The sequence below is a fragment of the Eumetopias jubatus genome, unplaced genomic scaffold (genome assembly GCF_037043125.1).
Source record: "Eumetopias jubatus isolate StellerSeaLion01/CBP00866 unplaced genomic scaffold, mEumJub1_p1.0 scaffold_6, whole genome shotgun sequence".
NCBI classification, from domain to species: Eukaryota; Metazoa; Chordata; class Mammalia; order Carnivora; family Otariidae; genus Eumetopias; species Eumetopias jubatus.
In genome coordinates this window covers 38,827,062-38,841,884 of record NW_028274812.1, presented here as the reverse complement: position 1 = coordinate 38,841,884, position 14,823 = coordinate 38,827,062, and the positions used below count along the sequence as shown (strand labels likewise).

The window sequence follows — 14,823 nt, the reverse complement described above, 5'->3', positions numbered from 1 at the left end:
TTTATAATTACAATTAATTTAAAGGTTAATTTCCTTTGGTGCTAAAATCTTATTTAAAACATTTACCAGGAAAGGAAATTAGGATGTTGCTATCAAGAGGCATAGAGTGCTTCTGGGAATCCATGCCTATTATCACTTGAAAATTAGGTTGGGCCCAAAGTGGGAATATCCGTTCATTTTTGTGTATAACGGATGGTGGTCAGGCTCAGAGTCGGTGGGGTTGGCTGAGGCAGGCAGTGCAAGATTTGCATTTTTTGTTTGTTTGTTTATGGGATTAGTTGCAAATGTTTCCAACAAAGGAGCCTAGTTTATACATGAACAATCCTGACACGAAAAGAAAATTGGATATGGATTGCTTGCTGCCTTTGTAACTAATGAAGGTGATGTGAAGGAATTCCCAAAAGCAGAAAAGCAAAGGGAAGCACATAGTAACATCCATACGCCTTCCTCAAGAAAGTGAATGGAATCGGGGGACAGTGTTTCTGTTGGCTCCAAACCTGCCAATCCTATCCCCCTCTCCCTGTTCCCACGTTTTTTCATCACCTTATTTTCTAATTGGAAATTGTCATGTCTCAGGTTCCAAATGCTGTGTGTGTATGTGTGTAAATAGATAAATATAAAATACACATACACTACATATACTCTACAGTATGTACACATACTACTCAGCAGCTCATCTCCCTGGAAACTTGCTTAGTAAAATTAATGCATGACAGGAGTAATAGTCAGAGATAACTCCTTTGCACTAATTTTTCCCTTTCACTATGCCTGTGTAGATTTGCTCATTTTAAATATTTTATTGCTATCATTGGTCTGTAAAACCATCCCAGAAATACGGAACTGTGCAGAATCCTAGAGCTGTGAGCATATTAGCAATCACCTACTTTAATCCCCTCCTTTTACAGTTGAGGAAAGGGACACTTGAATTGACTTTCTCTGAGTTAAACGGTCATTCAGAGGCAGAACTGGGAGTGGAACCTAAGTCTCCTGATTTAAATATACTTTCCACATCACTTCTCTGTGGTGATCAAGATAGATTCTTTCAACACTTATTTATCAAGTAACCACTCTATGGGAGGCTGTGTGTTAGCCACTAAGGATGAGGTGGGGAACCAAGCAGATACCACCTTTGCCTTCATGGTGCTTAGAGTCAAGGATGCATTTCACACGAAGAACTACTGTAACTCATAATGAGAATTCAGGCAAGGAGAGGAGGTGTGGCGGGCACGCACCCCAAGTGTCTCATCCAAATGAGAAGACTAGAAAATTCCTCCCTGAAGAGATGACATTTTGGCTGAAATCTAAAGGAGATGTCAGAGGGCTATGTAGAATTTAACAAAAATAGGTGTGCATATTACTTTCCAATCCCTGTTGACCAAATGTACACCATAATTCACACAGGAATAATCTTAAGTGTTTTTAATGAGCTTTATATAGCAAATCTAGTTTCAGCTTTCGCAAACATCAATACAAATGTTAGAATAACCACTGGACAATCTCTTTCCTTAAATTGCTACTGTTGTTCTAAAGAGATGATTAATTTCAGCTCCAGAGTTTTGTGATTATCCTTTCTGGAGGACGCAAAATGGTGCAAAGATTATGTTAGCAAGGATTATAAGGCAAGGCATGCATGTTTTTTTTATTTTCTTAAATATACCTAATACATAAATGTGCCCACACCCTGATTAAAACCACTGCATTTAAATGGGCCGGGCATTCTAAGTATATCCTGGATGTCAGTTGAGAAGACATGCCCAATCCTGTCTAACTCGAGCACCTATAGCTTATAATAACTATTCTCTCCGATTTCAACTGAAAGGCATGTCATATCTAATTGAAAGCAAGTCTAACAGGGAAGAGAGAGACAAAGATTGGTGAATCCAATCCATCCAAATGGCACGACACAAAGTGAAACCAGGCACCTTGAAGGTGAAGTTTGCTCAGTTACCTCATCACATTCTGTATGCTTCTCCACATCTATTGAAAGCATTAATGATGCCTGGATACATAATTTTCTGACTCTAGCTTTACAGTTTCTTGACCTCCTCAGCACTTACCACCCTTGTTACCACTTGCTTCATCTACCCCTTAATTTCCTTCATCAAAGAGGCTAATTTGGATCACCTTCACTGTGGAGAAAGGAGGCTTCTCCAAAATCACAAATTTAAAATTCTCTGCCGGACTATAAACTCCAGTTTTTTTTTCCCCACTTTATTTCCCTGTCTCCCTCCTGGAGAGACTTCCCTTCATCCTCATTTAGGAATTTCACTCCACGGGAAACTTTGTTTTTCTCATTCTTTGGATCTTTCCACTTCTCATCTATGTCCAGGACAGTCATGGCAGTGATGCTCCCACCAGCCCCCTGCACTTGAATCTTGCTTGGATTTTCAACAGCCACACTTGATGAGGCTCAGGTTCACTTTCTCCACTGCTAATCCTGGGTTGCTGCACATGGCTGGAGAAAGTCTCTAAAAATGGCTGGATGCTCTCTCCTGCGCGATGACGCTTTCACTTCCTCCCGTTGACTTTCCTCAGGATCTGTTCCAAACCTAGGCGTAGGTTCTAAACCTAAGCCTAGTACTCAAACCAAGAATATTAAAACTATCAAACATGAAAACCTTCCACGTTTCTCCCAGAACCTGAAAAATTCTCTATACTGGCAATTATCCTTTTGTCTCCTTGCAACCTTACCTAAATCTGAGAGGAACAGTTAAAGCTTTTCCTTCCTGAGTATCCTTCACCAAACATTGAGCTCATCCTCTCTGCCTGATCCAGGAGGATAAGCTTTCAGGATCTTCATTCTGGCACACTCCACTGGACAGTTCCTTTTGCCTACATACAGACCAAAGCCTCAGAGACCACAAACAAGACTGGTCCCAGCCCCTTTCTGTCCTTTTATATAGTATGCGAGGTGATTTCCAAAAAAATATTTGAAGTATGAAAACTCGGTTCCATGTAGTTTGTTGTTTTGTTTTTTTTTTTAAGTAAAAATATCTTCCCTTTTTTTTTTCTATAGTATGTCACACAGGCTATTCCTGTTGCTTGTCAGACCACAGTTAACTAACTGTCAGCTAAAAGGTTTCCATAGACCTACCTCAGCTCTCCTCAGCTTCTGCTGATGACCCAATACTGTGTCATTCCACACAATAACTCTTGGAAATTCTAACACACGGTTCTCAGCCTCTCAGTAAAGAACCTCAATATGCATGTTAAATTATTTTCTTTGTATAAATCCCTTTCAAAAAAAAAGATAAGATCCCAAATCTATCCATGGTGTATTTTTAATATACACGTGTCTAAGTATTGCATATGACACTTGATTCTGTCAGTTACCCTATAAAGTCGGAATTGTTTCATTATCCCCTCTTTAGGGAGGACAAAAGTCAGGCTCAGAGCAGTTGTGACCTACTTATGGTTACAATGCTGGTAAGACATGAAGGTACAACCTGAGCCAGGTCTTCTGACTCCAAAGCCCTCAATCTTTACATTACTTCACCCTTCCCTGTGATGTATCCAGGGGTGACTTACACTATCAGAGGATTGTTTGAGAGCAACATCCTGGTGTCAACAGAAAAACAGCATGTGTTTCCTCCAATCTCCCCAGACGTACCGCCTTAGCTGAAAACAGGCAGAGATAAGCAAGAGCAGAAAGACGGAACACTTTGTCACGTGGAACTTACATTTTATTTTTTATTCAGTTTTTAAAACCAAAAGCTTTAAGTGGTTACTCAAACTATTTCTAACTAAAATATTTCTTCTGCTATGATACCATTGTAGTGATTGCTTTTCACTTTATTTTTTGGCATATGTAAATGCGTTTTATTACCAAGTGTAAAATAGTGAAGATCTGGTTCTAATACAACTAAGAGAGAAACATGCAGATAAGACCCTGAGAAAATACATCTGCTGAACACGGTCAGGAAGTGAAGCATCTGCAGGGATTTAGCTCATAAGTCTCATTTCATTCAATGTGGGCTTCGCCCATCAGAAGCCCTCTGTAGTATAACAGTCATTTTCGTGACCCTTAAGGCAACAACAGGGTAAAGTACCCCTACAAGGGTGCCTGGGGTGGTTCAGTCGTTAAGCGTCTGCCTTCGGCTCAGGTCATGATGCCAGGGTCCTGGGATCGAGCCCCACACCGGGCTCCCAGCTCGGCGGGAAGCCTGCTTCTCCCTCTCCCACTCCCCCTGCCTGTGTTCCCTCTCTCGCTGCATCTCTCTCTGTCAAATAAATAAATAAAATATTTTAAAAAAATAAAAATAAAAAATAAAGTACCCCTACAAAGAGCTGTTTCCCTAAACAGAAAAAAAAAAAAAAAAAAAAAAAAAGGAACTCAGTGTCCACTCAGGGATTTTAGCCCAGACCAAACCCCTCAAGCTCACACAGTAAGTTGCATTGCTGCTACCAAGAGGGCCTTTGGGAGGAAGGTGGTTCTTTTGAATTTGGCCTACGGTTGGTTATGCTCTAAATTTCTTTTGTACAACTGGAAATAAGTACCCTTGAAAGTCTCACCTGCAGAGATAATGGATATCCACTCTGTTTTCATAGGCCCACACAAATTCTTTAATGTCTTTCAAGGAGTTCTTCTAAATACTTAGGCTTAGTTTTCTGTGATCTGCCTTTTAAAATTCCCCCTCATGGTCTTTTCCAGCTCTGTCACCAAAAGGGAGTATGTTGACTAGTGGCTTTGTCATTAATAACCAGGGTTTCATTTGATATTACAATACCTCCCTACCAACACGTATTTTAAAAAGGCAATTTTAGGTTTACTGAACTCAGTGTTCATGATTGAGAGGCTTAAATAAATGGGAACCTCACAACAGGGAATATATTTTAGTAGGAAATATTTATTCAAAAAGCATTCTTCTCTTGATAATTTTTAAATTCTACTATTATTAATGTTATTAAATCATAGTTATTAAACTGATATGGCACTTTACTTATTTAAAATAATTGGACCTCCCTGTGTCTCCATAGGTCAGTAGATATAAACATACCCATATTGCAGATAGGAAAGCTAAGGCAAAATGAAAATGTAACAGTTGCTAAGAAAATGATAACATTCCTGAGTTGTCTTCAAAGGCCAAAGGCAAATCCCTCCAATGAGGCAAAAATTAAATGAGCACAATTTTTATTTTATTTTGTCACCTTCTGCCCCACTAGGATGGTGTAAACTGGCCAGAAAGAGAATCATGTTTTCCCTGCCAGTTATCAACATTTGCAGCACTGGATAGCATTCACGGAAGAAAGACTCTCTCACCGGAGTCACTTTGAGGCTAATGATTTCTTAGCCTCTCTTCCTCTACTCCTCTAGGCCAAAGAGACTACAGGGGTGGTTTCTTTCCATTGGTACTCAAAACTTTCTTTTATCTCACAGGACCCAGACAACAACTAACATTCTAGAGCTTCTAGAAAGGCTCTTCTCTTTATTATCATTCAAGGCTTTAAGGAGGAAAGAGTGAAATTCACTTATGAATCTTACCAACATCTTCCACGCTCCCATGATTGCCTAATTTTTCTTCACAAACTAACAGGTCTAGAGAGTTCACTCTGTAAAGACGGTCTTCCAGGAGCCGAGACACTGTCCTGGGTTCTGGGCTACTGGAGCAAACAGTGGGAAACAGTAAATTTCACCCAGTTTACATTACAGCAATGGCATCAACAAAGAAACAAGTAGATTACAATATGTCAGGTGGCGATAGATATGTTCCAATGAAGCCCAATAGAGTTGAGTCAGGAGAAACTAAGCTCTAAAGATCCCAGCAAGTTTCCAACTGGCCTTGCAAAGTTACGTTTCCCTTTCTACAGGGATGTCCTGGCCCTTGCCGCTTGTATGTGCCACTTCTCACTTAAACATACTAATTTCCAAATGAAGCCAAGCCCCAACTCCCTCCTGACATTCTTTATTGTTCTGTTAGAGGCAACAGCACTCTCTTAGTCAACAAGTTTCTGAGTCAACTTTGAATCTTGCCTTTTCCTCTCCTTCCCCCATATTCAAAAACTTGGCATGTGGTATGTTTTCTACCTCTTTCTCCATACATCTTGAACTCATTGCCATCTTTTCTTTCTCATTCTCCTAAGCCTAATTCAGGCCTTCAGTAATTACCATCCTTCATATTTTCTGATAAGCCTTGAAACAACAGATAATATGCCAAGTGGCTATGAAGAAAACATGCCTCCTCACTTTGAAAAACCACCACTGTAATCAGAGTTATACGAGAGGGGGCTGAGAATATAAGTAATTTTCCAAAAGAAAGGATCGTTTAAATGTTTATATGGTATCCTACATAAGTTAGCAGACACAGAAGAAATGAACTAAACCTTGAAGGACGCTCACCTTATCGCCTCTGAAAGATATGTTACAGAAAACCAAGACATCTCATGAGTAACCATCACCAGCAAATCCAGCCTAGGCAGGGTTTTGCTTTGATCATTGTTCACATCAGAATATTCCTAGAATATTAGATTGGAGATGAGAAGAAGATGAAAGAGTAAATTTTCTAGAAAGAACAGAGGAAAGATGCTAGAGAATAAATAACAAAGGGAAGCATCTACGACCAATGGAAGACTCAAAGCAAGACCTCCAAAATGTTTGTTAAATGAATAATATTTTTTTAAAAAGTGTGAAGATTTTAGATTTAATCCAAAATGTGATGCAAAACCTTTGATAACCTCCCAGTAATTTACCCGAGTGAAAAGCAGAAATCACTTTTTCAATACACTTAGGAAAGAGCTGGAGTACCTAGCTTGCAGTCTTCTCCTCAGCTGTTGTGTGCCCGGAAGCCGTCAAGTAAAATTGTATTTATCTGTAAAGTGAAGATAATTGTTCCTCCCACTTCACAGTAATTTTGTAAAGATAATTGGTATCACCTGAAAGGGCTTTAGAAACTATTAAGTATTGTGCAATTGTTTGGAACTTTATTTTTATTTTCAGGAGTTAAGGAGATTCCTGAGGAGTAAGAGGTACTCTTTTCTGAATAATGCAGAGATGAGCGATGAGCCAACCATCTAGATGCCATCATAATTACTTAGAAAAGGACCTGTCGGGTGTTTTATGACCCTTATTGCTCAGAGAAGTTTTACGGCATGTGGTAGCCTCTTTAGGGCCTAAATAAACGCAATTATGTAAAAGAACAGGAGAACAGACCAAAGTGGTGTTACATTCTAAAAAATGTAAGTTAACCCCAGTGATTCAGTTTTTTGAGAAAGAAAAAACTGGTTTTTTCAGTCTTCTGCTTTCCACCCACATGGCGCCCCAAAGAGTTCCAGATGTGGCTGAAGCACCATCTGTAAAGATGCAAGGAATCGGGTCTACCCACACCGATCACCAAAATATTAACTGTAGCAGCCAGGTGGTTCCAGCCTATGGCTATTCCTCTCCCTCAGGTCTTCAGGAGGACATCCAAAAAATTACCAAGAATGAATATGTGTGGAAACTGACCTTCCATACTTTCCTTGGCTGTGAACTCAGGCATGTTTATAAAATATACAACAGAAAATATGCCCTTTGACTGTTGTTTAAATTTGAATGCCCCCCCTCCCCGCCTCCATGAGTGAAATGGTAAAAATGCAACCTAGTTGCACTCAGATCCTCCTCTTTTCTCATCTCGGTACTGAGTCACCTGCTGTTGGAGCCTTCCTACGGCTCCAGGGGATCCGAATGATCAGAACAATGTCAGCAACCCCTCCACCGTAGTTTTAGTGTGACCCTACCCACTCGGGTAGCTGTAAGGCAGCTCTACCGAACCCCACACCAGATAGATCATGGCTAATAAGAGCAAACCCCAGGCAACTCAAACACTGTTCACTACACATACTCGGGACACAGCTCATTTCCCGACTGGCCTTTTCTCTTTTTTTTAACTTATTTTATTTAAAGATTTTACTGATTTATTTATTTGTCAGAGAGAGAGAGAGAGAGCATGCGCACGTGCACAAGCAGGGGGAGCGGCAGGCAGAGGGAGAAGCAGGCTCCCAAGGAGCAGGGAGCCCGATGCGGAACTCGATCCCAGGACCCTGGGATCATGACCTGAGCCGAAGGCAGATGCTTAAACAACTGAGCCACCCAGGCGCCCCTAACTTGTTTTATTTAAGTTCAGTTAGTCAACATACACTGTATCATTAGTTTCAGATGTAGAATTCAGTAATTCGTCAGTTGCAGATAACACCCAGTGCTCATTACATCACGTGCCCTCCTTAATGCCCATCACCCAGTTACCCCATCCCCTCACTCACCTCCCCTCCAGCAGCCCTCAGTTTGCTTCCTGTAGTTAAGAGTCTCTTAACTCTTTTTCTCATGTCTTAGGTTGGTCTACATTGCTCCCAACTCAAGCTTTATTTTCCATTTTCGGTCCTGATTCTATCCATTGGACTAGAAGATTCATCTTGGTTTCTTCTAGTTATCCCTTGGTTCACGCCACAATCTTTCGTTTGTAATTACCATCTTTTTCTTTTTTTCTGCTATCCATCTCAAACTCCTGGAAACCAGCCAAGGAAATATTTCATAACACCAATAACAACAATAAACCTGAGTCTGACTTAGATCTCAGTCTGAGTGGAGGAGACCTTACCACTTACATCCGCTGTGATCTTAACCTACTCTAGCCCACCCTATTCTCCAGCTCCAGGCTGGGGGCCGTCCTACTGAAAGGAAACCTCAGAACGAGGAGACTCTGGTGCCGTGAGCACCTCTCAGCAAACTAGTCCTTAACTAAGTCTCATGTTGACAAGAGCAAACCCAAATAAAAGGGAATTTAGGCACTCTCTGCAATGGATCTCCAATCATAGACAATAATTTCTCAAAATACAAACTTCAGATATAGTTGCCACTCAATTATGGTATAGTTCTTCTGGTGCCACTTATATTAGCTCATGTACAAAGGTGGGCAGTTCAGAAAACAAAGGTGGTTCCTTCTCTTTTAGTTCGTCTTCTGTAAAGTACTTGGTAAAATTCCATAGTTGTCCCGAATCACACACTTCCTGTTTTTCTTTCTCCTATACTCCTATGGCTTAGAAGAATTATAAAGAAAGTCCTGAAGTTTTTCAGGGGCTTTTAATTTTCTTCTTCCATACCAAATGTCTCACCCAGGGCTCTACATGCCTTATTTCATTTTATCCTCACACTAATTGTATGAAATAAGTATTTTAATTCCTATTTTAAGAGATGTTAAATGATTTGTGTAAGGTCACACAGCTGGCCTTAAAGTGGGCAAAGCAGTGTTTGAACCTTCATCCTTCTAAAATCAGGGCCTTTGTTCTTACACTGTTCCACGTTCGATGAGAAGAGAAAGTAAGCCTCAAAAAAGTGTTCTCAAGATAAAAAGAAATGAAAAAAAAAGATAAAAAGAAATGAGGTATTACACCATAAAAAGACATGGAGGCGCCTCAAATGCGCACTATAGAGCAATAGGAGCCAATCAGAAAAGGCTACATACTGTTTGAGTCCAACTATATGACGTTCTTGAAAAGGCAAAACTATGGAAACAGTAAAAAAAAAAAAAAAAAAAAAAATCAGTAGTTGCCAGAGATTGAGCGAGGGTGGGCTAAAAGGCAGAGCCCAGAGGATTTTTAGGGCAGTGAGACTCTTCCGTATGAGACTAACATTGTGGATGTATGTCATTATACATTCATCAAAAAACATAGTTTAAAACACCAAACCTTGGTGTAAACTCTGGACTCTGGGTGGTGAGGATGTGTCAGTGGAGGTTCATCAACTGCAACAAATGTTACCGCTCTGGTATAGGATGTTGACCGTAGGAGAGGTTGTGCGTGTGTGGAGACAGATGCTATGTAGGAACTCTCTGTACTTTCTGCTCCATTTTGCCATAAACTTAAAACTGCTCTAGAAAATAAAATGTATTAAATAAAGATTTCCCCACTAAACAAACAAACATCATAGACTTGATGTTACTTCACACCTTGCTCCAATTTCTACCTGTAGCACTTAGGATACTAAAAAGAGAACAAAAACTAGTCAAAGCTAAGCCAGGATAGAATCTGATTCTAGAAGAAGTAAAGCTACCCACAGGCATCCTAAGTCAGCCTCAGTTTCCCTTTCTCTCTCCTTCTTGTCATCTGTTTTGCCAGCCTTTCACTGTTTTACCTCTTCTATCCCTACCACGCAACCTTTATACCCAGGAGTGGAAAAGAAAAAATAAAAACAAAACTCTTAGTATTTACTGTTCCAGCAACTACCGCTTCCAAAACTTAGTGGTGTAAAACAACCATTTATTGTGCTCATGGGTCTGTGGGTAAGACAGGGCACTGTGAGGATGGCTTTTGCTTGATCCCTGACATCAGAGACCTCAGCTGGGAAGACTCCATGACTGGGTTGACTGAGCAGCTTGGGGTTGGAATCATTTGGAGGCGTTTTTTCTCATGTGTCTGGGTGTTGATGCTGGCTATCGGAGGGAACCTCAGCTAGCCCTTTGGTCAAAATACATACCCATGGGGTCTCCATTAATCTCTACATGTGGGCTAGTTTGGACATGGTGGCTGTGTTCCGGGAGAGCGTCTCAAAAGAGCAAGGGGAAGTGCATGACATCTCTATGATCTAGCCTTGGAAGTCACATAGGATGACTTCTACCATACTTTATTGGTCAAAGTGGCCACTAAGTTCTACCCAGGTTCAAGAGGAAGGGACACAGACCAAAACCACCAGACGGGAGGAGTGTCAAGATCATACTGTAAGCAGATACGGAATAGGAGATATTATTGCAGCCGTTCGTGATATACTCGATCACAGTAACTTTTGTTATATGTTGTTGTACCTCATATATCTAGGTATGTATTGCATTTGAATGTTTGGTTAGACTTTGCTCCACATCTTTATTTCTGATTGCCTATTTCAGATTATAAACCACATAATGGTGGGACAGCCGTGTTGAGTTAATTTACACAAGCTCCCCCATAGCACCTTGTACTTGACGATCATAGTATATAATATTATTACTAGTGCTGCAATTGCTGATAGATACATGCACTTAAGCAATCATTATTTTTTACATTTGTAATGTGTTGCAGAAAATCTCCACACTAACCAAAAAGACATATAGCATCTTTACTGTGCAAGTGAGTTTTATTACTCCAATTAGGTCTTGGTTGCTTGAGAGGAGTGCATAATTTCTTCTCCCAAGTGAATAGATTCTTGTAATGCAATAATTGAATCTCACAGTTGAGGGGGGAAAAAAAAAATCACTGCCCTGAAGGAACTATCTGTTTTCCTCCACAATTAATCACTTTGGTTTTAATAGATTATTAAACGGTTTAGATGAGTAATCTGTGTGAGATCTTGATCATGAATGTTGAGCTCTCAAAAAGTTAATTAATGAAAGCAATTGTCCCTTTTCAGTTGATTTCATAGGTGGCTTTGATTCTTATGGCTATCAAGGGCCTCAGAAGACATCTCATTTACAACTACAGCCTATGTACATGTAAGTACTTTGCAGATATTCTTCTGTGATACTAAAAGATGATTAAGTAAACATTATCATGGCACAAAAGAGATGGCAAGGAGCTTTCTTCCAATTACATACTTCCAGTATTTTCTCTTCTATTAATATTGTCTTGACTGGGATAATTCTAATAACATTTTCTTCGTAATTCTTTTTTAAATTTAACTTATTGAAATGCCATCTCTAAAGTTACCTTTAGTCTTACATATAAGTATCAACAACTTAGGTAAAAGGTCTTCATTAATATATTACTTCTTTGAATTACCCCAAAATTGTATGTTTTGAAAATGATATAACGTTGGAGGTAGTTATATGTAACTATATATGAACTATGTGTTCTGGCTTTCCCAGGAGAGTCTCAGTTTACACGGTTGTCCTGGCATAGTTATTGCCAGTATCTCGTGTTCCTCTCAAAAGTATTCTCATTTGGATGTTAAATGATAGGTTATGTACAGTTATATATAGTATAACCCTAGTATATATAGTATAACCTTAGTTATATATAGTGTTAAAAATTAAAAAAAAAAAACTGAATAATGCTCTGTATCATTTTTCTGATGTGAAAAGTGAAAATTAAGCCAGAATAGTAACACTGAGATTTATCAGACCCTTAGCTCTAGCACTCAAGAGAGCAGACATACAATCAGAGCCTGATTTTTATATCTGTGTTTAGGCAAATTCCCTTGGATAACAACTGATAACAAATTCTATATATCAGCATCAAGTGATATGCTGAATTGCAAGCGAAGATCAAAATAGAAAGTAAGATTCCAATTCATTTTGAAATGTGAGCTTCTCTTTGAAGATATGTGTTTGTCGTCGTTGTCCTCCACCATTGAATCATTTTACCTTTTAAGATTGTTAATGTGTAGGATAATACATGGATTTTTAGAGAATTTCTCCTCCTCCAAGAGACTAAAGTAATTTTTATACACCTCCTTGTAAGCGTCTCCTTAAAAGGGGAATGATCTGTGCATCACGCCTGCATTTTTCTTTGGAATTATTTGGTAACACCACCCATAAAAAAGACTTTATCAGTTCAGAATTTAACCAGTACTAGATGTCATTCAAAGCATCCCCTCTGCAAACAATGCATCACACATTTTCTTTTTAGTATCCCCACAACCACTGCCCTAATTCAGGCATTCATTACCTGTTGCTTTCTAATTTTAGTATCTCTAACCCATCTTCCATGAAGCTGCCAAATTAATCTTCTCAAAGTATCATTTTGACTATTCCCTCCCCTGCCCCCAAACTGTTGATGAATCCCTATTACCTACTGAACAAAGTCCACTCTCCTCACCGTAGCCTGCAAGTAGACTCTGATCCAGCCCCAATGTTCTGCTGAAATATTATCTCTTCTCTTCAACCCTTAACAATTCTTGACTCCCAACCATATGCAGAAGATGCTAGGAGACACTGGGAAAATGTAATAATGAATAAGAACTGGCTCCTGTCCTCCTGAAGCTTATAATCTATTGAAGACATTAATAGTCTGATATCTCCGCTTATCCTTTTTTTTATTTTTTGCCAGCCAAACTAGAACTCTTGCTTTCTGCAAACGTGACTGGTATTTTTCCAATTGTCCATGCTGTTCTCTTGACACCAAACATATTTTTTTCCAAGATGAAATCCCACTATCCTTCAAGTTGTATCTTAAATACATATTTTATGGAAGATTTTCAATGAATCTCCTTTTCCTCTGATACTTCTCTCTTCTTTTGCTTAGTCCTGCAGTTGTTTTCTATTTAGACTATGTGTCTCCTATCCTCCCAGGAAGACTTGATAGCTTACACAAAAACTAAAATGACAAATCTTTTAAATTCTTTACCACCCTTCTCAATATTGTATCATAGCCTTATGTAAAGTAGTCTGTTAAAAAATAAAGGCAAAGCAGTAGGGAGTAGTGGTTAAGATGACCTACAAAAGGCAGAGTACTGGAGATAAAATTGTTTACGATCTTGGACAAACAACTTTATTTGAATAACTTTAACTATTCTCATCAAACTTAAGTTTCCTTGTCTGAAAAATAGAGATTATGTAGCATACATCCTTCATATAATTATTCTGAATTTAGAAGCACATAAGACATGAAATATGCCACATAGTAAATGCTTAATAAACATAACTTACTATTAGTAGCAACAATGCTATGTTAATGAGCACTACTCATGAAAAGACTTTATCAAATCAGAAATAAATACGTAGTACATTTCATTCCCAAAGGATTTCCTCTGTAAACAATGTATCACATACAACATCCACCCAAGCAACATGTAACAGTATGTTTGTGCTTAGGAGTAGACCAGAACATCTACAAAGTTTGCAGTGGCTCCCTTCTGACAATATCACATAACATTTCTTTACCAGGTAGCACTTCATTGTGTTGATCAATGCTCAATAAATGTGATCAAGTTATAATAAATGCCATGTAACGCATATGTAGGACTAGCTACAATAATAACGTGAGAATGCTAATTATACACAATCAAGGATATTGTTCCAAATCAGGCATTTATAATACTAATGTTGTCTTTAAAGAGGGGACACTGCAAATTTAATCTCCAGCATTAAATTCCTTGAGGACAAAACTTCCCATGATTTTATTAAATAGAAGACTTTAAATGCCAAACCAAAAGTAATAAAAATGTCGTTTTCTTCCTTACTGCCCGGGAATGGTAAAGGTATGTAAGAAGTTTCAAGTCTCACTGCTCAGGAAATAAGTAAAATGTTTAACGAAATTCAAATTTAGGAAGTTAGAAACACTTGTACGTAAGAAACCGCTAGTCAAAACACAATTCTGTCCTCCTACAAAACATCCCCATGGGACTTCAAATACTGCAACGCCGACATTTTATTTTACAGACGAGGAAACTGGATGAAGAGAAAGCAGAACAAGGGTCACGCAACTTGTTATTTGCGCAGCCCCCAATTATCAGCCAGTTTTCCTGATCCTTTAGTTCAGAATTCTTTCCAAATCCTTAGACCTGAAAATGTGCTGTGGCATCCACTATGTTTCCTGATTTTCAATTTATTCATTTGTACTTCTCCACACTAACGTAGCTGCCAGACTTCCAAACGTGCCTGAATCCCTCCCTTTCTCTGCACTCCCTTCATCCTCTTCTGATTTTACATTATGCAATGAGGAATGAAGGGTTTTTTCCAACATCCTAGCCTTCAAGACCACTCCTTTGAGAGCCATTGCCTATTCAAATCCTGTGAAAAACCAAAAGCGACTCAGGCACAGTCCTGATCCCCTGCTGAGAGGCAGGCACCCGAACATTTCCTATGTCTTTGTCCTTTGGCGTGTAGCTTTTCCTGTCAATCTGCCATAAATAAGTCTCATAAAATAAGAGTAATTTAACATCAT

At 39.1% G+C, this 14,823-nt stretch overlaps 1 protein-coding gene across 1 annotated transcript in view; it reads left to right on the top strand.

Annotated features, from left to right (window-relative positions):
• The window catches only part of NKAIN2 (sodium/potassium transporting ATPase interacting 2), a 506,022-nt gene extending 493,871 nt beyond the window's left edge, over positions 1-12,151 (top strand). The window contains exons 6-7 of the mRNA XM_088023742.1: positions 11,351-11,432; positions 12,127-12,151. Of these exons, the coding sequence (XP_087879868.1) occupies positions 11,351-11,432; positions 12,127-12,151 (107 nt within the window). The remainder of the gene's footprint in view (positions 1-11,350; positions 11,433-12,126) is intronic.
• The last annotated feature ends 2,672 nt before the right edge of the window (positions 12,152-14,823 follow it).